The sequence below is a fragment of the Mesoplodon mirus genome, assembly GCF_964341445.2.
Source record: "Mesoplodon mirus genome assembly, chromosome: 12".
Taxonomy (NCBI): domain Eukaryota; kingdom Metazoa; phylum Chordata; class Mammalia; order Artiodactyla; family Ziphiidae; genus Mesoplodon; species Mesoplodon mirus.
In genome coordinates, this window is record NC_138988.1 from 42,656,236 (window position 1) to 42,678,367 (window position 22,132).

The 22,132-nt window shown below is 49.4% G+C and overlaps 1 protein-coding gene across 8 annotated transcripts in view; it reads left to right on the plus strand.

The window, feature by feature from the left end:
* Positions 1-22,132, plus strand: part of ZDHHC3 (zDHHC palmitoyltransferase 3) — a 54,397-nt gene that overhangs the window by 13,567 nt on the left and 18,698 nt on the right. For all 8 annotated transcript variants that reach the window (XR_014295654.1, XM_082639829.1, XM_082639824.1 and 5 more), the window contains exons 2-4: positions 2,962-3,291; positions 14,872-14,996; positions 21,642-21,738. Coding sequence is in view for 7 of the 8 variants with exons in the window: in XM_082639829.1 (XP_082495955.1) it covers positions 2,986-3,291; positions 14,872-14,996; positions 21,642-21,738 (528 nt within the window). In the remaining variant the exon portion in view is untranslated. The remainder of the gene's footprint in view (positions 1-2,961; positions 3,292-14,871; positions 14,997-21,641; positions 21,739-22,132) is intronic.

Sequence of the window (22,132 nt, forward strand, 5' to 3'; positions counted from 1 at the left end):
TCCTATAGAGGGCTGTTTTGTCTACATTGGAAATTTGTTCTTTAGTGTAGCCACCTTTCATGAATTATCTTAGCTAGATCTTCTGGATAACTTGCTGGCGTAGCTTCCATGTCAGCACTTGCTGCTTCACCTTGCACTTTTATGTTATGGAGATTGCTGCTTTCCTTAAACTTCATGAACCAAACTCTGCTAATAAGCTCAGACTTTTCTTCTGCAACTTCCTCACTTCTCAAAGCCTTCACAGAATTGAAGAGAGTTGGGGCCATGCTCTGAGTTAGGCTTTGGCTTAAGGGAATATTATGGCTGGTTTGATCTTATGTCCAGACCGCGAAAACTTTCTCCACATCAGCAATAAAGCTGTTTCGCTTTCTTATCATTCGTGTGTTCACTGGAGTACCACTTTTAATTTCCTTCAAGAACTTTTCCTTTGCATTCACAACTTGGCTAACTATTTGGTGCAAGAAGCCTAGCTTTTTGGACTGTCCCAGCTTTTGAAATGCCTTCCTCACTAAGCTTAATCAAATAGTAACATCAAAGATTGCTGATTGCAGATCACATAACAATATAATAACAATGAAAACGTTTGAAATATTGCGAGGATTACCAAAATGTGACAGAGACAAATGCTGTTGGAAAAATGGCACCAATAGACTTGCTCAACACAGGGTTGCCGCAGACCTTCGATTTGTAAAAAAGTAGTATCTGCGAAGCGTAATAAAGTGAAGAGAAATAAAACGAGGTGTGCCTGTATTTATTTTGTGGGTGACAACTAGCTAGAACCAGCAAACTTCTGTAAAGAGCCAGAGGAAATACTTTAGGCTAATGGGTCTTTCCATCACAACTTTTCAACCCTGCAAAAAAGACAGAGAATATAATATGTGTAATCGAATAGTATGGCTGTGGTCCAATAAAACTATTGGTTTAGAACTTAAATAGCAATCGTGGGGACATAGATGATATGCATACAAATCAGTATGGCAGCAGGAAAAACCAAGAGAATGCTTGCATTTGGAGGTTGTCAAAATGTTGAGTTTCCATCAGCTTTTGAGTCATAATGGGATTTCAGCTTTTCGTTTGTTTGGTTTTGTTTGTACAGAGTTTAGAATTTTAGAATTTGCTTGCCATAGGTCAGGTCCCAGATGTCCCCAGTTTTCAGTCTCCTGCTGTCCTTCTCTTTGGTGCTTCAGAGGTATCCCTGCGTCTTTTAATGCCTCTAGGTTGTCCCTGGCAACACTAATTGCCACTATCTTGTGAAGAGCACAAGGTTGCTCTATTGGAAAATTCTGGTTGAATGTGATAGTCACTCTGAGTATTTGTTGAGTCAGTGTTCCTTTGGACAAGCACACAGTACACATTTAACTGCCTTTCAGCCATTAATTCTCTGCCACCGTGGGAGGGGAGGCCTTGGCCTTATTCTTTCATTATTAGTCAGTGCAAGTTTTGATTCCAGAATGTCTGTCATTTGAGTAGTAGTTGCTGATCTGCCTTCTCAGCTTTCTGGACACATCCTTACTTTTCATGACTCTACTGTAGTCACTTCAGATCCTCTTTCTTTGTTGGGGGTGAGGGCAGTGGAGGAAGGAGGAAAATTGGGCAAAAGGTAAGGATAACCCAGTACAACCGTTGAAAGCTTGCCCTTTCCCTTCAGAGCTGCTGTCTTCAGAAAAGCACACAGAGCCAGTGCTGCTTCTGAGTGATTTCCTCTGCTGTGAAGTGACTTGAGTTCTCAAAAGACTGAGATGTTGCTTGCCTGCATCATAGACTGTGCTCCAGGTGGTTTTCCCATGGCCCCTACATCTGGCAGAGAACTAGAGCCATCGTGGTTTCTGAGAAACCTGGTTGGTGAAACGACAGGCCCCAGAGTTTAAGATAAAGAACTGGAGCAGGGGAATCTGGACTGCCATGTCTTGCAGCGTGTGCCGTGGACAGAGAGACTTCAGTTATCGCGTCTTAGTGATTTCATTGCTCTCTCCAGAGACTCAGCTGCAGCTGTGAGGAAGAAAGGACGCGTTGCCAGCACTTGCTTCTGAAGTAACTGACGTCTTTCCTAGAGAGAAGACGTGCACACCGCCTGTGATATGTGCAGGGTCTTGCGGTGAACAGCACGAGTAACAGGCACCTCCACCTCCCTCGACCCTCACACCAACTGTGAGGAGGGGCTGGGGCTGGAATGTGGGTGTTTTCCTAGGTCAGGAGACCAGAACTCACAAAGCCCCACAAGCAGGTGGTGTGGAAACATCTCTGGACTCATTGTCCAACATTCCTACGCTTTTCCCTATCACCATGAGTAGAGCAGAACTCAGAGAGTCTCTCATTCCTGGAAAATAAACCATTCTGGCCATAGGGCTGAAAACCCTAGCTTGTTTCAAGAACATTCCCCATCCTAATGAGTGTTTTGCCTTTATTATTGGCTAATGCAGTGCAGTAAGTTAGAAGGTCTTCATGGTTGCAGCTTAACCCTAGTCCTAGGTTACCACTACTTTCCTCCTACTCAATCCCAACCAGCCTCAACACGAGTCTCTGGCTTTGTCCACAGTGTAGAGGCGGCAGTGTTACTGATGAAGAGAGTTTTCCCAGAGGGCCTGGTGCTCCCCCTCCCACCCCTTTGTCTTTGAGGTCAGAATTTGAACATATCTGTTAGTCCGCCTCCCAGCTGGTGTGCTGTGTATGCTGCTGCTGCTCCGGCTGACCTCAGGCGAGGCATTTGCCCTTTGAAGCCTCCCCTTTCTTTATCTGTCATGTGAAGGCTTTGGGCAAGGTGGCCCTGTTTCACCAAGGCTAGCTTAGCTTTCAGAAGTAGGGACAAGAACTCACATTGGAAATGAACAGAAGGTTTAGGCAGCTTTTCTGCAAGAAGTTCACACATAGATACTCATGGCTCGCTTTGGAAAGGTGATTTTGTCAAGTCTCCTCGATGACAAGACCACACCAAATTTCTGGGTTCTTTTTTCTCTCTTCCAGATGCCAGTATGGACAGAATAGCTTATGATGCTTATCCCCACCCACCACTTCCGAGACATTGAGCGGAAGCCACAATACCTCCAGCCGGAGAAGTGCGTCCCACCTCCCCACCCCAGTCCTGTGGGAACCATGTGGTTTATCCGCGATGGCTGTGGCATCGCCTGTGCCGTTGTCACCTGGTTTCTGGTCCTCTATGCGGAGTTTGTGGTCCTCTTTGTCATGCTGATTCCATCCCGAGACTACGTGTACAGCATCATCAATGGAATTATGTTCAACCTGCTGGCCTTCTTGGCCCTGGCTTCCCACTGCCGGGCCATGTTGACGGACCCCGTGAGTATGTCTGGGCTTGTTTTGACCAGCCCACACTCTCCTCCTCTGGCCCTGGCATGGCCGCAGCCTGCATGTGCCCCCTGACCTTGGGAATGTGGAGAATAGGAGGGCCAGGGCTGGGGTGGGAAAGTGGACTCAGACCCCACCGAGGGGACCCCATCTGTACCACAGCCTGTCTTGGTTGAATGATGCTTTCTGTACGTAGGTGTCTGCATTAATTGAGCCTACCATGGGAGGAGTTTGATCTAGAGGAGGCTTAGCCTCTAGTTAGAAAGGCACAGTGAGAAAAGCACGAGGCTGGGGCCAGATGATCCTAGTGGAAAGCATGCTGGGGGTTGGATCAGGATGGGGCCTCCCAGTGAAGATAGGACTGGAGCGAGGTGAAGCTGAAATTAAAGCCCTATCCAGTTCCAGGAACCTGCACGACAGTGGCCTTTACCTTGTTTGGGCGAGGCTCATCTTTCCCTGAAAAGCTGGATAAGCCTGTTTCAGGCGCTAGCAAGTGCCTCTTGGTGAGTATCTGTGGGTAAAGCCATGGTTTTCTGCCTGATGACTTAGCTAAATATACCAAGCTGTGCAAGTGGCTGTTGAGTATTAAATTCTCCGTTCCTGCTCATTATCTTGTATGGGAAAAGTGAGAGAGAGCGGTATTTGATAGAGACTTCCTATGGCTTAATTGTTTCAGTACGTGGGATGAGTGTGTTTAAATTAAGAAAGGGAAAGCACTGCAAGTGGCAGTGCACTGGCCACACAGATTTCGCTTCTGTGAGTCCCGGGGAAAGCACAGTACATATGCTGAGTTCTGAGCTAGTTCCCTTCTCGGAGGGCTCCATTTCCTGCTGGTTCAGGTGGTGGATTATTAATCCGTCCCTAGGGAAAGCCACTTTCCCGGCTCAATCACGAGTCAGTGACCGGCCCATACGGCGCCTCTTCTCATGCACGTGCCTGGAGACATCGCACACACTGGCAGGCAGGGGCCTGCTGGCCCAGTGTTAGAGCTGCTCGTAGGATTGTTGAACAGCTGTCACCTGAAGGAAATGAAGTACATGGTTATAAATGCCCTGAAACACAGGGTATAAACAGTTTTCCTCAGCAGCATCAATTTGATCATAATGGAAACAAATTAAGGGTTCATTCAGAAATCTTTATGGTGCTCTTGCTATTGGGGATACAAGAGTGAAAGACATTATTTGCCTCAGCTTATAAGTTAGTGTCTGCTGAGCCCCAGGCACTCTTCCTTCTCTCAAGGTGCCCTCTGTCTGATGAAGGCTGTGGCAGAAGGAAGCACAAGTTGCTGTGGAAGAACAACAATTAACCAGTCTAGGCAGGGGTGGCTGCCTGGAGGAGGTGATGCCCAGGCCAGTTCTTGTCAGAACAGTGTACATAGGTAGGGAAGGTGGAGGGTGATAGGGCAGGAAGACACTGACAGCAGTCCAGGCAGAGGGAGCAGCATAAACAGAGACACAGGAATGCAGGAGTGTGGTTGTTTGGAGTGGTAGGAACTTAGGAGAATGGGTTTGGTTTGGTGATGTGCCCCGAGTGCCAAAGAAGTGGGGTAGGAGTTGGAAAATGGGGCTGGCGGGAGCCCCTGAGGATTTTAAAAGAGTGATGAGATCAGATTGTCATTTTACAAGGATCACCGTGGCAGCAGTGAGGAGGAGCCCTGGGGGCACTGAGGAGTGGGACAAAAGGAATGCCGTGTTTATTGAGTACCTACTATGTGAGAGGGTCCTTCTGAGCAGTGGATACAGCTGTGAGCAAGACAGACCACAATCCCTGCCTTACTGCTGCCCATATCCTAGCGTAGGGCGTCAGGCAGTAAAGACGTGATGGAACAAGGTAATTTCAGAAGTCGAAAAGAGCTTTAAAGACAGCAAAACCGTGTGATCCAGGGGCTGTGGTAGTGACTTTTCTGGGGTGAAGGAGGACTATTTATTTATTTACTTACTTACTTATTTTTTATTTTATTTTAATTTAATTTTAATTTAATTTAATTTTATTTTATTTTTCCAGAATCCTAATCACTAGGCCACCAGGGAACTCCTGAAAGCTCATAGTGGTTTTGTTTTGTTGTAATTAATTAATTTATTTATTTTTGGCTGCGTTGGGTCTTCATTGCTGTGCACAGGCTTTCTCTAGTTGCGGCGAGCAGGGGCTACTCTTTGTTGAGGTGCGCCAGCTTCTCATTGCGGTGGCTTCTCTTGTTGCAGAGCATGGGCTCTAGGTGAGTAGGCGTCAGTAGTTGTGGCACATGGGCTTCAGCAGTTGTGGCTCGCGGGCTCTAGGTGCGCGGGCTTCAGTAGTTGTGGCGCACGGGCTTAGTTGCTCCGCGGCATGTGGGATCTTCCCGAGCCAGGGCTCGAACCTGTGTCCCCTGCATTGGCAGGCGGATTCTTAACCACTGCACCACCAGGGAAGTCCCAGGAGGACTATTTAAATGAAGATGATCTGAGAAGGACCCCTGAGGCGATGCCACTTGAGCTGAGGCCTAAATGACATGAAGGGGTAGGTCAGGCAGGTGAAGGTCAGAGGGCCGTGCCTTGCAGGCAGAGGAGAGGTACAAAGGCCCAGAGATAGGAGCGTTCTTGGCGTCTTTGAGAAACAGGACTCAGACCAGGGTGACCGGAGCATGGTGAGTGGAGGCGAGAGGGGCTGGAAGAGGTGGGGAGGGCTGCAGAAGCCAGGCCAGGCACGACCTGTCGGCCTCGTGAGAACCTTGGTCTCTACTGTACAGTGAGAAGCCATCAGAGAGGCATGATGTGACCTGATTTTTAAAAAGACTGCCTTGTGCTTGCGATAGGGTTCTGAGGTGGGGCAAATAGAAGCAGGAAGATGAGAGTTATCGCAGTGGGCCACGCAAGACGTGGTGGCAGCTCAGACCAAGGTGGGAGCGGTGAGGCTGGGGGAGAGAAACTTTTGGATTTGGAATATATTTTAAGCCCCTAATGCTCAGGCCTGGCTGCATATTAGAATCCCTTGAGGAGCTTCCGAAAAGTACTGATGCCTTGGGCCCCATCCCCAGAGATTCTACTCTAATTGGTCTGGGATGGGGCCCTGGGATTGGGGTGCTTTAAAGCTCCCAGGTATCCCTCATATTCATCCAGGTCTGAGAACCGCCATTCAGAAGAGTGGCAAAAGGGGAGAGGGATCAGAGAGTGTGCCTTCCAGAGTCTTGGCTGGAGTAGCTGGGAGATTTGCTGGTCCCCTCTGTTGAATGGGAGAGTCTGGGGAGAACAGATTTTGGAGGAGAAATCAAGACTTCTATTCTGGCCAAACTGTGTCTCTGTTACATGTAAGCAGGAGTGCTAGCTGGGCAGTAGCCAGCCAGGTCTGGGGCTGGTGGGGAGTTGGGATCAGAGTAGAGTGTGGAGTTTACTGGTTTCTAGAAGGCATGTGAATCAGGGAACTGGATGTCGGGGGGAGGGAGAAGAGGCTTCTGCCCTGGCCTTCCTGCTACCCTCACACACGTGTGTTCTTTGACCTCCACGTTGTACCCTCTCCAGGGTCTTCCTCAGTCTGGCCCCTTGCAGTCGGATGCAGGAGAGAGTGATTCTCACTGTATGTTGCTCGGCTTCCAATCCCGAATGAGAGCCACAGACTATATCCCAAACACCATTCAGCTTCTCATAGGTGTGTTTTGCTGTTGGCCTGAAAGAAAATGGGGCAAAAAAATAAAGCGTCTGTCAAATATCTACCATTAGTAAGGGGAGCAACTCAAAGCATGCCCTGTAGACCTGCCCCATCTCAGGCTCTTCATGCTGCCACTTGCCTCTCCCCACTGCCAACATGTGACATCTTATACAAAACCCAGCACACAAAACAGAGAGAGGTGGGGCTGCAGAGGAAGGGACCCCTGAGACACCCTGGGCTTCCAAGGGATGGAGTTGGGGAGCCCAGATCTCACACTGAAAGCAAGTCAATTAGGGGTTCCTTATTAACATTGCAGGTAGAGTCTGTTTTTAAAAAGGCATCACTGCAGGATTCTAAGGAGTTCCCTAATAGGATTGTAATGTTTTGTATCTCAAGAATTCATGTTGTGTATAATTTTTCAGAAAAGTTTATGTCCGGAAGTTATAAACAATGTATAACAATGTATGCGTTGTATATCATTTTGGTTTGTTAATATTACTAGTAAAACAAAAACAAAAAACAAACAAAAAACTCCTGCAGTCTCCCCCCAGACAGTTACTGGTAGCCCTTTCAGCTTTGAAATTCTTATTCCAAATGTAACATCAGAACAGTTGCAACCACTACAGCTTTCTGGACCATTTAGCAGTCATTTACTCCAACATAGTAGTAAGTGGGTCCACAAAGAGCTTGAGCAGGAAAGGGAAGAAAGAAATGACTTGGAGGTGGAACTCCCATTTGAGAAATGGGGTGAAAGGGATAGACAGGCCTGTAAGAGGAGGGAAGGGGGCAGGTGGACAGAGGGGCGCCGTACCTCACTTGGCAGGTGTGCTGGCCTGGAGGTGGCGTCGTGTGGGCAGGCGCGCGAGTCAGACTGGTGTTTGATTTCAGGCTGCCCTCTCCTTGCCTGCTCTGAGGTTGTGTAATGTCTTCAAAGGAGCTTTCTGTGTTCCTGAAACACTTGAGACGACGCGAGGTCGAGAGTGGCTCCGCTTGCCTGGAGGAGGCAGCCTCTTGAAGGCAACCTGGGCTCAGGAACTGTTTCTGACCTTGGTACCTGCTCTGTCTCCCCGCCCCATCCCAATTCACCACCTGACCTTTTCCAGTTATAAATACATTTTAATTCCTCATCCGGGGAACCCCCTCAGGAATCCTGAAGGATTCCATTTAAAATTTAGATCTGGGACAACGCCTGTCTCCCAGAAGGTGCTTAAAGCTGAGAGCTTGTTTCTTTTTGTCCCGGCTGCTGAAAGCCCAAAGCCAAGCACTACACAATCACAGCAGTTGTGTCAACCCTATGATCAGCTTTTTTTTTTTTTTTTGCCCCTGCTTTCTTTGGACCTAATCGTTTATTAACCTCATTGTAAATTATCTCAAATCTGAGATTTGAGAACAAGAGGAATATAAATGAATTCAATTTAACCACATTGTTAAGGGAAAGAAAATTCATCTATCTGCCTGCCAGTGCCCCTCCCTGCCTTTGAATCCCACCCTGTGAACACCTTGCTATAAACAGACCTCACATGACTATCTGAGACCACTGCAGGCCAGTGATTGGAGTTTCAGCTGCCCAAACCGGAATAACAGGACTCACTTCCACATGCAGTTGGTAATCCCTTCTGGAGTCTCTCTCCGTGACCTTATTGAGCACAACTGTGTACAGAATCAGTGAGTATTTACTCGAGCCAGTACGATGGCAGGATGATGTCAGGTCCGTGGGAGCATAGGACGAATAGCACCGGGTCAGCACCGGGTCGTCCTGCAGTGTGCCGTGTAATGTGCGGGGTGCTGCGTGCAGCCAGAGAAGGGCCTCGCACACTTTGCCCAAAGGTGTTGACACGTTCCCTGGATCAGGTCAGGGACTTGCCTCAGGGTTCATTTGAGGAGGGTGCTGCACTCTGCCTGGTGCCAGGCAGTTTCTCTTACCTGCCACTGAGTAATCCATAAACACTGACCGGAACATCTTTCTAGCTCCAGAGAGGAGAGGGTGACCAATTTGGGGGTTACCAACCCCCTACTTTTCTGTGGAGGAGACAGGTGGCCTTTTGACACAGGCCTGGGGCTGGTCACCTGTTCCTGGTCACCTGTTCCTGGCAGAGCTATGAGAGGGAGAGTTTCTGCCTAGAGCAGCAGGTGTGCTCATGCTGTGATCCCATGGCCCCTGAAACAGTTTAAGCAAGTTTTCATACTTGTTGCTTGAAATAAATGGAATCATTGGTGCTTCTTTGGAACCTGTCTCCACCCCTTTCCAAGTGTGTCCTTTTTACATCATCATATTATCCCGGATACTAATTGAAACAGGCCTTGTTATCTTGGGCCTATTTCAGTCTTAATGTTTGTGTAGTTATACAGTTCTTCGCAGGAGAATGATATTATGGCATCAGGGCAATTAAAAAGAAAACCCTCTTCAGTCACTTAATAGAAATAGAAACGTAAGTTGGGGGCTTCCCTCGTGGCACAGTGGTTAAGAATCCGCCTGCCAATGCAGGGCACATGGGATCGATCCCTGGTTGGGGAAGATCCCACATGCCACGGAGCAACTAAGCCTGTGTGCCACAACTATTGAGCCTGCACTCTAGAGCCCGCAAGCCACAACTACTGAGCCCATGTGCCACAACTACTGAAGCCTGCGCACCTACTACTGAAGGCTGCTTCAGTAGGGCTCTAGAGTACACCTAGAGCCCGTGCTCCACAAGAGAAGCCACTGCAATGAGAAGCCAGTGCACCGCAATGAAGAGTAGTCCCAGCTCGCCACAGCTAGAGAAAGCCCGCGTGCAGCAACAAAGACCCAATGCACCCAAAAAGATTAAAAAATTAAAAAATAATAAAATATGTAAGTTGTCTTCTGATAGAGGCATAGATTCTACACTTGGGTCTGAATCCTGCCACCGCCACCTGTTAGTCATGTGATCTTGGGAAGTTGCTTAACTTCTCTGCTTTAGTTACCACATCTATAATATGAGGAATATCATAGTCTCTGCCTCATAGGTTTATTGTCAGAATTAATTGACAAAGTACAGTAAAGCCCTTGGAACTGTGCCTGGCATATAAGCAATCAATAAATGTCTGTTGTATCATCACTGTTATTCAGCTTGGATTTATTGAAGACTTGCTCCATGCCAGGCCCTGGGCAATTCATTGGGCTACAAATTAAAGACATTGTCTCTGTCCTCCAGGAATTTACAATCATATAGGAGAGATCAGTGTATACTTAAATGATAGGTGTTATAAGACAAACACAAGCTATCTAGCACAAAGACCAAGTGATGGGTTCTGTCTTGGGTGTAGCCTGGGGCCATTAGAAAGAAGGCAGAGGATGTGATCCCTGAGTGGGTTTGTTGTAGGTGCAGGAGACAAGGATGTGCCTGACAGGCTGGAGGGGAGGTGCTCATATGGGTCCCTAAGAGCACAAGAGGAAGACTTGGAGAGCACAGAGCCTCTGGGAAACTCCAGGTAGTCCACAGGGTGGGACTGTCAGGGGAGGGAGGTGACACTGGAAGGGTGGTTCAGGGCTGGATCTTGGTGGCCTTGCCTGAGCCCTGCCCAGGAGCTTGGACTCTGTACCATGTGAAGGCTCTAGGGAGCCGGGGAAGGCTTTTAGGCAAGGGGAATAACGTGATCAGATTCACATTTTAGAAAGTTTACTCTGGAAAATAGTGGGGAGAAAGGATAGAGGTGAGGCTGCAGGATACAGGGATAGACTGGAGGCAGGAAGTCCTGGGGGACTGTAGTGTCTGGGGCACACGATGATGGGGCTCAACTAAGGCTGTGAGAGTGGCATGGAGGGGAGAACATTGGATTCAGGGCATCATTTGGGGCCATATTAAGTTGGTGGAGTGGGTGGGAGTGTGGGGCAGAGGGTTAGGAGAGCTGGAGATGACTACTGGGTTTCCACCCCAGGTGACCGGGTAGATGATGTCTCATGAGCCAGGGAGGGGAGAATAGGAAGTACAGTTTGTGGAGAAAGTAATGGGTTCAGTTCTACCAAGTTGAATTTTGAGGGCTTGTTTTATTTTGTTTTAATGCCTTTTGAACAACCAGGTAGAAACATCTTCATCCCCAAAAGAGGTCTGAGCTGGAGCTGGTGACAGAGGAAGATTGTCTGGGGAATGCAAGATGAACAGGGAAGAGGGCTAGCAGTGGAGCCCCAAGGATCACCCATGTCCAGGATGGGCAGGAGAGTGAGAGAGGCATAGCCCTAGAAGCAGGTGGAGACCAAGAGGGCATGGAGCAGTCACAAGAGAGTGACAGGAGGAGGCAGTGGTGGGCGTGAGGAGACCCAAGCAAGATGAGGGCTGGGAACTGACCTTTGGATTTGGCCACAGGGAGTTGCTTGTTGACCTAGTGGGAGCAGTTCTGTGGTATGGAGGCAACAGGTGCCAGAGAACCGTGAACTAAAAAGTCAGTGAGGGCTTCCCTGGCGGCGCAGTGGTTGGGAGTCCGCCTGCCGATGCAGGGGACACGGGTTCGTGCCCCGGTCCGGGAAGAACCCACATGACGCGGAGCGGCTGGGTCCGTGCGCCATGGCCGCTGAGCCTACGCGTCCGGAGCCTGTGCTCCGCAACGGGAGAGGCCACAACAGTGAGAGGCCCGCGTACCGCAAAAAAAAAAAAAAAAAAAGAAAAAAAAGAAAAAATGAGTCAGTGAGAGGTGAGCAGAGACAGCAAGTGTACCCAACTTGGAGAAGCTTAGCTGTGAAGGCAGGAGAGCATGGGGTCTGCTAAGAGCATGAAGGGAAAGCTCTGAGGTAGAAGTATGAGCCCCTGAGGGCCCCTCGTCCTCCAGACAGTGGGTCCCCGTGGGTCCAGGGATGGGAGGAGGGAGAGGAGGAGTATGGAGGGGGTTACCCCGGCAGCCTCCGTTTCCTCTGACATAGAAAAGGAAGTGGGCAGAGGTCGAGGAAGGTACTGGAAGTTTGGGCTAGCCACTGAGGGGAATGGGTGATGGAGCTATGTCACGCCTCCTGCCCCCAGATTCAAATGGATTCCACTGCGGGACCAAATATATGTTTTAGAAGCATATGAGCATTTTTATGGATGTATAGATTGTTTTAAGTGTTTTTAGCCTACAAGGAGAAAAGACTGGAAAACTATACTCCAAAATGTTAATAGTACGAATCTTTGGATGATCGAATCAGAGGGTGCATTCTTCCCTTTTAATTTTCTCTTCTCTATACATTTTAAAAAACCATGAACAAGTATTACTTTGGAAATGAGGAAGAAATCAGTATGTTTTGTTCTCCCGGGGTGCAGTAATGTGGAAGCTTCAAGCCATCCCTGTGAGATATAGGAACAAGGGTAGGGGTGGAGGTAGGGGGTGTTTCTTAGTGCACGCTGACAGCAGTGGCAGAAATGTCTCAGCAGGCCTTCCAACTCTCAGCCATCTATCAAGAGTTATACAGAACAAAATCCCTTACCATGAACTAGTAAGTTCTGAAATCTGTGGAGATAGCCCAGAAGAGCCTATTCTTTTAAAGACAGAAAGAGAGAGAGAGAAAGGGAGGGAGGGAGGAAGGAAGGGAGGAGGACTCAGTCTCAGGGGCTGGCCCAGCTGGTCTCTAGCTCTGCGAGATGGGCTCACTGGGCAGGTGGGGTCTTGCCTGGATGGAAATGAGCCTTCCAGGTGATTTGTGCAAATGGAGTCACATGGAGGAGGAACTTTTAGAAAGGCTGCGCTGTTGAATGATGTCTCTGACTGTGGTCTGGAATAACAGGCAGTAATGAGAAGACCAAATGAGAGCTCTGATTGCTGTTGGTTCTGTAAAGCTCTTGTAGCCCTTTATGGGGGGGGGTCTCCTGAGATTTACAGCAAATTGTGGTGGTGGGGACCTTAAAAACTGGACCTGAAAAAAACCAAAAACGACCTTCATTTAGGAAAGCAGCCCTATTGCTTCATCACCTTGGGGAAACGCTGTTCCTTAGTGCATTTCTCTTGTACACGTGACAATAGTGACTTCCAGATGCGGTCTGTTGGCTTCAGGATCCACAAAAGGTCACACAGTTACCCAAACTCAATTACTTTTTTACATTAAAGAGAATTTAAAGTATGACCCTCTGGGCTTTTCTGCAACCTTCCCCTCTGCCTGGGCCAGCACCCTTCCCAAGCCCCTTTTAAAAATCCACTCGTCTAGGCGGTCTGGGCCCTGCCTTACCTTTGTGAAGACTCTCAGACCCTGACCCTTCACTGGTGCCTTAAGGGGGGACCCTCAGATGTCTCAAGGTGAGACAAGTCATAGCACTTCGGTTACAAAATTCAGGAAAGTTGGTCATACTCCTACTTTGCGTAGCTCCTTCCTGAGTATATTTTTTTTGCTTGTTTTTTTAACTGCGTTTTTTCCTTTTTGCAAAAGCCACATGTTCATATTAGAACATTTAAGAAATATAGTTAATAAATTAAAAATTACCTGTGGGGCTTCCCTGGTGGTGCAGTGGTTGGGAGTCCGCCTGCCAATGCAGGGGACGCGGGTTCGTGCCCCGGTCTGGGAAGATCCCACGTGCCGTGGCACGGCTAAGCCCTTGAGCCATGGCTGCTGAGCCTGTGCGTCTGGAGCCTGTGCTCCACAACGGGAGAGGCCACAACAGTGAGAGGCCCGCGTACCGCAAAAAAAAAAAAAAAATTACCCATGATTTTACTACGTGAGATAACCATTAATACTTTGGCACGTAGCTGTTTGGGAATCTACTTTTCCCTTTAACAGTCTATCATAGACGTTTCCCATGTCAATAGCTGCGTACTTTTATGGCTATTTGATGTCAAGAACTATAGCCTAAGTGGCATTGTATGTACCGGGTAGTCCTTGCCTACCAAAGTTTGTTTGCTTTTAAAAGGTCTATGATAGGTTCTTCTGGCATCTTACTGTATTTTGCATGCTGTATTTTTTTTTCCACTTCTCTTTTGAACTTTCAGAAAAAATTTTAATGAAATACTTAAGACAGTTGAAAGGGTGTAAAGGATAATATGATGACCACTCATGTGTTCGCCTCCCAGCTTTGTAAATTAAAAAAAAACGTTACGGGCTTCCCTGGTGGCGCAGTGGTTGAAAGTCCGCCTGCCGATGCAGGGGACACGGGTTCGTGCCCCGGTCCGGGAAGATCCCACATGCCGCGGAGCGGCTGGGCCTGTGAGCCATGGCCGCTGAGCCTGCGCGTCCGGAGCCTGTGCTCCGCAACGGGAGAGGCCACAGCAGTGAGAGGCCCGCGTACCACAAAAAAAACCAAAACAAAACAAAAACAAAAACGTTACAAAGACAGGTTAGCCTCTTTATATGCCCCACCCCCCTCCACCCCCACTTCATTCCACTCCCAGCCTCCTCACCACCACAGAGGTGATCATTATGCTGAGTCACGTCTGGTTTTCAGCATCTTGGTGTGGAGAGCACTTGAATATCTTAGGGCAGTGGCTCATAGTTGCTTGTGGATTCATAAGAACTAAACACAGATTACCAATCCATAACAATAGTACTGGTAAAAAATAAAATAAAACTTGATTCCAGTTTAAACAGAATCCAATAACATTCAGAGCTGTGAATTATGACCTGGGAAAACTGGACTATTAAATGTGATGCTCACCAATGAAAATTCACAAAGACCGAAACTGTCACTGGGAAATCTAATGTAAATCAAAATAGTAGTTGATGAGTCAAATCCTCACTGTAATATTTACATAGGAAAGGATGCATTCAATGAAAACCATGTTAGTAAAATGAAAATAGAAGATCATCGGGAACAATGTAACTGTCCAGTGTAGAAAATCATTCACTTTTCTTTGGGGAAATTCTTTGTCAATAACTTATTATTGGTATTGGCGTAACTCTGAACAGAACCCACATGTCGTTGGGATGAAAATATCCTGTCCCCGTGTGTGGAATTGCTGCTTTCAAATGACCATCGCCTCTGTGGAATGTCAGAACTGAGGGAACCCCTAGCCTGACCCTGACATCCCTCTTTCTTACAGGGGGCGGTGCCCAAAGGAAATGCCACTAAAGAATTCATCGAGAGTTTACAGCTGAAGCCTGGGCAGGTGGTGTACAAGTGTCCCAAATGCTGCAGCATCAAGCCTGACCGAGCCCACCACTGCAGGTACACTGCCCCCGCCTGGGCTCCCCTCCTCACCCCCTGTGCCCCCGCCCTCGCCCTCCCTCCACGGGTGCCATCAGCAACAGGACTTCTGAACGTGCCCTGCTCTAGGCACGGAGTGTCCACATTGACTCTCCATCCCCACCTGCACAGGAGGGCAAGGGTAGGAAAGGGTGTTTGGTTCGGGCTCAGGACACTTGGCTCCGCCACACTTGCCGGAGGGCTCTGCCCAGGCCCTTGCCTGTCTCCACCCTTGTCTCCAAATCTGTAAAATGGAGGGGAGTCCTGCTCTTCCTACCGCACAGCTTTATTACTTTATTAAGGGCAAGTGAGACAAAGCTTTAGGAAATCATTCTGTGAATGTCTAGCCCCTGACACATTTAAGGGGCAGGTGCAATTTCACTTAAATTTTATAGGGAAATGAAGGGGTTGTCCTTGAAAGAAAAGAAAGACTTTTCTTTAAAACAAAACTTCTAGAGGTCCGACAGTTGTAGAGTTCAGCCAAAAAAGCCATTTCCCTGTTTTATCTGTGGTGGTTTTCCCCTTTTGGTTTTCAGAATTCTTTGTTGTTTTGAGTCTTCTCGACAAAAAAAACCTCCAGCTAAATATTGCACGTCATCATGATGAGAACTTTAAATGCTAAATTACAGAAATAACGAACCTGTCGCTTAGTCCCTTTTTCACACTAGCGTGTGTTCAGGGTGGGGAGGGGCTGTGGAGGAATGAACTGGCTCCTAATGTCAGGAGGTATCGTTATCCTGAGGCTGTGGAAGCATCTGGGTTTTGTGCGAGGTCCGAGCGGCTGAAAGGTGGCTTTTCTGTGCAGGTTGCACTGCCCACCTTTTGGAGGAGGGCAGTCGATCTCAACATCCAGATGCCATGGTCAGCTCCCAATACCTGCTGTGTCTCAGGCACCTCAGCCCACCCTGTCTCATCATCGTCATCCCCATGGTCACCCCCAGAGATAGCTCTGCCATAGGCATGAGCCTCCCTAGATGAGGAATTAAGGCTCAAGGCGGTTAAGTGGCTGCTCCAGGGTCACACAGCCGGTGACTACGAGAGACAGGATTGGTTCCCGGTGTGTCTGGCTCCAAGTCTGGGGCTCTTTCCACTAGAACTCTAGTTTGGGATGACTTGTGTAACTTGATATAACCATATGCATATTTTTCTGTATCTTTTTCTGTCTGTCTGAGAGAATGATCTGGAGACCTCCCCAGCTAGTTGCCACTTCTCAAGGGTGAGGGCCAAGGAGCTTGGGCAGGGACCATGGGAACTGCCATCTCCTGTGGGGTTTTCTGTGTCTGGGTCAGCTTGTTTCTGAAATCTGTATTAGAAACTAATTCAAAGCGTTCTTCTTGTGCCTGAGATGGAGGCATCACTCTAGCCTTTTCCTACCACCCCGAGGCTCGGGAAGCCAGCTCTTTTCATCCCCTGGGTGATGTGATTCCTCCGGGCACATTCCTCCAGGGTGGTGGAGCGGGCTCCTGCCTTGAAGTTGGAGAGGTCAGCACTGGAAAGGCAGCGCTGTCCCTGCCACACTGGGGACTGTGGGCCAGACACCACATCTCTCAGAGCCTCAGCTTTCTCCTTTGTAAAATGGGTTGTTCCTCCTTAGCTTGTGAGGATTAAGTTTGAATATCTATCTGTTAGTGGAGGAATGTGTGAGCGTTGGGGATGTGCTGGGTTTACATAGGCTGAACCAGAAACAGGGAAGTGTGAACTTCATAGAAAGAACTTGGGTGACCACAGTGGTTCTTTTCTCTTTCCTCCCTGAGCCCTTGGCAACCTCCGCCGCCTGGCATTTTCCTCACCGCCTCCTCCTCACCTCTCTCCCCAGGATGATCCAAGGGAGGTATTCTTGAGTGCTAATAAACAAATCAGCTTGAACAAAACAAGAGCTGCTGATTCAGGTGAACTTGAGTGAGGATGCCTGTGCGTCGCCTGTTCCTGTGTCAGGAAATGTATGCTGACACCTGCTCCTTTGTGATGGCTTGTGGTGACCCAGGCCATCTGGGGACCCATAGTTTGGGATAAGCAGAATCCCCAGCACACCAAACCAGAGCTGGGTTTGTGACTGGGTGAGCCAAGGGGCCTGCTGCCCTGCTAGAGAAAGTTGGTGTCAGTCTTCCTGCTCAGGTGAAGGGGCATGTGTCTGTGCCCAGCTCTTTGCTTCCTCTCCTCCCAGTAGTGTCATGGAATTTAAAACTCTTTTCCCTGAGCTCTGATGGGTACCACAAATATTCCCTGACCTTGCACTTGTAGGTGTTCCTTCCAGCCTGGTGGTACGTGGCTGGGTCTTCCTTCCAAGCAGGCTCCTTTCATCCTGGCATTGAGGAGCATGGAAGCCTGTGGAAATTCTTGGGGAGGGTGGGTCACGCTAACGGGGACAGCCAAGGTGTTAGGCTTATGTGTTAGGTTCTTCTTGCACAGGCGGTGGAGACCTCTGACCTTGGCAAAGCCTCACACCCCTCCCCACCTCCCAACAAACACACACACACTGAGATGAGACAGTCGGGGACTGCTTAGGGCCCCTGCCAGCTTGTTTATCAGTTACTGATAAATTTATACTGCACTCGCATTGCTTTGAAAGCATTTTACACACATCATCTCTAACCCTGAGAGAGCAGGGCTAGTTCTACAGAGGGTGGTTTGGAGAAGCTAAGTTTCTTTGCCCAGAGCCTGAAGTGGTGATCTGAGAGAAGTGTTCTTTCCACTGGCCTTACCCTGTTTGGGCACTGCCTTACCCCACATTGTCTGAGCTGGGGCCAGAATGTTATAGATGCCTTTTTTGCTTATAATTTTAATCATAGTGAATGAGGTGTGAGATGAAAACCTATATGGGGAGCATGGTCCCCTTGGTACCTCCTTGCTATGTTTTTTTCTCTTCCTCTACTGTGGCATCCCAGCCTGAGGTGGTGGAGCCCAGTTCCCCATCTATAGTGTCAGAGCCTTCAGTCCTCCAACCCTTGCTAAAGCAGGACCCCAGCCTTGGCTTTGGGCTGTAGTGGTGGATGGGACATGCCCCTGATCCAGGGGCCTCCCGCCCAGGCAGGGCAGATGCACTTGTCTGCCGTGATACAGTTTGGTGGGTGCCGCTGTAGGGAGAGTCACAGGGCCATCACTTAGGGTGGGCAAGAGGACCTCAGCCTGCTCCTTGGGGGCTGAGTGCCAAGGAAGGGCCCTTGTACCTCCCTGGAGAGGGAGCATGAGTCCCAGGGAACCTGAATACACACAATCTGGTGAGCTTGTTGGGCTCTTCCAAGCTTGCGAAGGAAGTGCTCTGGGGACTGAAAATGGTAGGGAACCTGGAGGAAAAGGAGAGAAGCATCCTCCCTCTTGTAAAACCAGGATTTAAAAAGGCGGGGGCGGGGGGAGGGAGACTTCCCTGGTGGTGCAGTGGTTAAGAATCCTCCTGCTAATGCAGGGGACACGGGTTCAAGCCCTGGTCTGGGAAGATTCCACATGCTGCGGAGCAGCTAAGCCCATGTGCCACAACTGCTGACCCTGTGCTCTAGAACCCGTGAGCCACAACTACTGAGCCTGTGTGCCACAACTACTGAAGCCTGCATGCTCTAGGGCTCACGTGCCGCAACTACTGAAGCCCACGTGCCACAACTACTGAAGCCCACGCACCTAGAGTCCGTGCTCTGCAACAAGAGAAGCCACCGCAATGAGAAGCCCACACGCCGCAGCAAAGAGTAGCCCCTACTTGCCGCAACTAGAGAAAGCCCACGCACAGCCAAAAATAAATTAAAAAACAAACAAACAAACAAAGAAAATGGGAGGGGCCTGTGAAACCCTGAAGGTAGGAACACCCCAGATACCTCCATTGAGGACATTTGGTCTTTTCAGCAACTGCCATTGAATGCTTAGGACATGTCTGTGTCCACAGCGTCTCACACAGGAGACACTGGAGTTGGTGCAAGAGAGGAGTGCAGGCAGGAGCCCAGGGAAGGTGGATTTCGCCAGGAGGCAAGAGTGGAGAAAGGGCCCTCTGGGAGCCTTCCCTGGCTGCTGTGCTTGAGCTGTCCGGCTGCGTCTAGGGAGGGGACACCAGTGAGCCCACTGTGCTGTGGGGACTGGGAAGAAGACTGACTCTGAGGTGCCTGATTCCCAGTGGGGTGTCAGGGGTTGTGGAAAGCTCACATTTTTTCTTCCTCCCCCTGAGGGCTGGTGCCTGAGATGAAATAGCCAGGCAGGTGTGGGCAGTCACCCCGTGGGCCTGGAGCATCCTTCACTTGGCCCACTGAGGGACCAGGCCTTGCCCTTGGTGTTCTCCTGGCCCCAGCCCCAGAGCCGTTCAGGCTGGGTGTTTTGTGAGCCGTGGGTCAGTTAGCCTCTAAACAGCGCCTCCAGCCACATGCGTGGACGGACCTCCACCACCCACGTGCACTACCACCTGCCCCAGGAGCCCGCTTCTGAACAACTCTAAGCCGGAGGGAGAGGCGCCATCTTGGCATTTCCTGTCTTTGCAAATAGGAAACTCAGAGACCAACACTCTGGACAACTTTTGCAGCTCTCAGTGGGCTGTACTCCTGCCTGCTCCCAGAAGGATGAGTAGTGTTCTAACTTGGCTGCCCAGTGAAACAGCCCATTGTGAAACCCAGCTTCCCAGGGTTCACACCTGGCCTCTTCAGAGAGGCTGGGAGGGGAGAGCAGAGGACAGATTTGCTTAATCTCTTAGACAGCTTTCAGAGGATGTCAGGCCATTTGGCACCTCTCTGCTGCTGAGCAAACACTGCCTCAGAGCACCTACCTGAAACCCCTTTTACAAAGAAGTACAAGTGGAAGAAAAACTGCTCAAGAGTCCAGAGCAGGGAGGTGGTTACTCTCAGGAGTTCCCCAGACAGGGAGGGGATTAAGAAACCCCAGAGCTGAGGAAGGACATACAAGACATGGGCTACAGGGGTGGTTCCATGGTGGGAATGTGTTGGCTGAGGCCCAGAACGCAGGGAGCTTTACTGCCTACTTGTCTATACTTTCAAGACTGTACACTGGGAACAAGTGTTACCTATTCTTTCATTCATTCATTCAAATTGGTAACATACACAGAGTGAGAGAGAGATTGATTGATCAAGTAGTGGAGTTGCTGGTACCTGGCCTTCTCTTTATTGCCCTCCATGCCCCTATCATGCGTCCTTTTCTTACCCCGCCTTTCTGGCTCCCAAGGAGATTTCTGGAGCTGGCTCAGCATCTCTGAAATGTGCCCATTCCCTATACGCCTGTGTTATCATGACCCCTTGAAGCTGTGGGAAGAATAAGGGTGGAGACCAGAATGACCCCACCCCTCGTCTGAGCCAGCATCTGTTCTCACTTTCTCTTATAACGGTACTCGTGTCCTGTGGGGGGCAGGGGGGGACCCAGGTCTGCCTTGCCACCAGAGCTCATGCCATGCTTAGAAAAGCCCACGCCTCCCCCTTGGGGTGCAGGTGAGCCCTCCTTCAGAGTGGTCTGTGCTTCCTGGCCTGTGGTCTGGGAACAGCTCGCCTCCATGCCCAGAACAGCTCCTTCTGCACCATCCCTGCCCTGTCTGTTGGTCAGCCAGAGCTCAGCCAGCACTGTGTGTGAGCACGAGGCAGCCTTCTCTTCAGCAGGCCCCTGAGCCAACCCTTCCCCCAGGGTCCACCCACCATAGCCCACCTTAGTAAGAACCTGAGATAAAGTTGGTTATGGAAACTACTAGAAAGAAAAGCTGGTGTAAACTAAGGCACTGTCAAAAATATATATAATTCTATTATTTCCAGGCTTGTATTTATAGTATTTCAAACTGTTTTGAACAAATACTGCCCCCAAGATAAATGTTAGGGAGCCTATTTTAATGAACTGATAAAGAAACAATTTTTGATGAGCCCATCTATTGGCAAATGGGTCTTCCTGGACTTGAGCTTTGGGAGGAGTTGCTTTTGAGGCCCCATTAGCCTTGTGCTCTTGTTTCAGATTCTTACTTGTATGGTCCAAAAAGGGGTGGGGAAGGCATTTGCTATCAAATAACAAAGCTTCAAACAGTCTCAGTCCAAAAATTATCCCAGAACAAGTTAGTAATTTGCAAATTAGTGGGATTTCTGATCAACACTTAAGCTCAAATGACTTTTCTGCTGTTTTGGGCTAAGTGGATATTATCTTAGAGTTGAAAGGTCCTTAGGGGGGACTTCCTGCCGCCATGTGAGGAACCACTCGTGACCCCACTCTGAACTCTTCTAGCACTCTCTCTGTCAGCCACACCCTGGGAGGTTCCCTGGTCAGGTTTTTGGTCTTTGGGGGGAAATTAGGAGCAGCTGTATCCCATCTCATCCTGTCAAGTTTTTGAAAGTGCTTCTTCTTTGTGTCCTCTCAGTAAACCAAATTCTCAGCCCACTGTTACCTCAGGAGAGCAGTCTCTTTCTCAGCCATGTCAGTTCCAGCCTGTTTTTATGTGAAACAAGATAAGAGGCCTTGGAGGTGGATAACTGTCCCGTGTTTGGAATGATTGTGATCCTGGAGGTCCTGGCCCTGCCTTCCAAGCCCCTTGCAACACACATGCAGCAAAACATTGGGTGGCGCCCTAGAGGCCCCTTGCCAGGAGTGGTGCAGCAGCATGGGTTTTGAGTCCCCTCGACCCTCCCGCCTCCGTGAGGACCCCCCTAAAGATCTGCCTTGCGGCTCTTTCAGTGTTTGTAAGCGGTGCATTCGGAAGATGGACCACCACTGTCCCTGGGTCAATAACTGTGTTGGCGAGAACAACCAGAAGTACTTCGTGCTGTTTACAGTAAGTCAGCTTCCGAATTCTGCCCCACCCTCTGTGAAGCAATGGAGAGCTCTGTTCCTTCGAAAATTGTCAGCACTCACAGTGTTCTTTGCTGCTGTTCAGAATAGTGCCTGGCCACACAGACCTCCACCTTTCTGCCAGAGCTCTCCTTGGTTCAGCAAGTGCCCGTTCCTGTGCCCTTCACTTGAGCATCTAGAAAATTGACCTAAGTTGATTAGCTATAAGCAAGGGCCTTGTTCTGGGCCTCCATGCCTAGTGTCCAACCTAAGTAGTTAAAGAAGGCGGCAACCCTCCCTCAGCTGCAGGTAGGCAGAGTGTATCTGGCCTGAGGGCTGGAGGGGCCAATGGCAGTCAGCGCCCTGACCTTTCAAGTGAGGAGCAGCAGCCGGCCTGG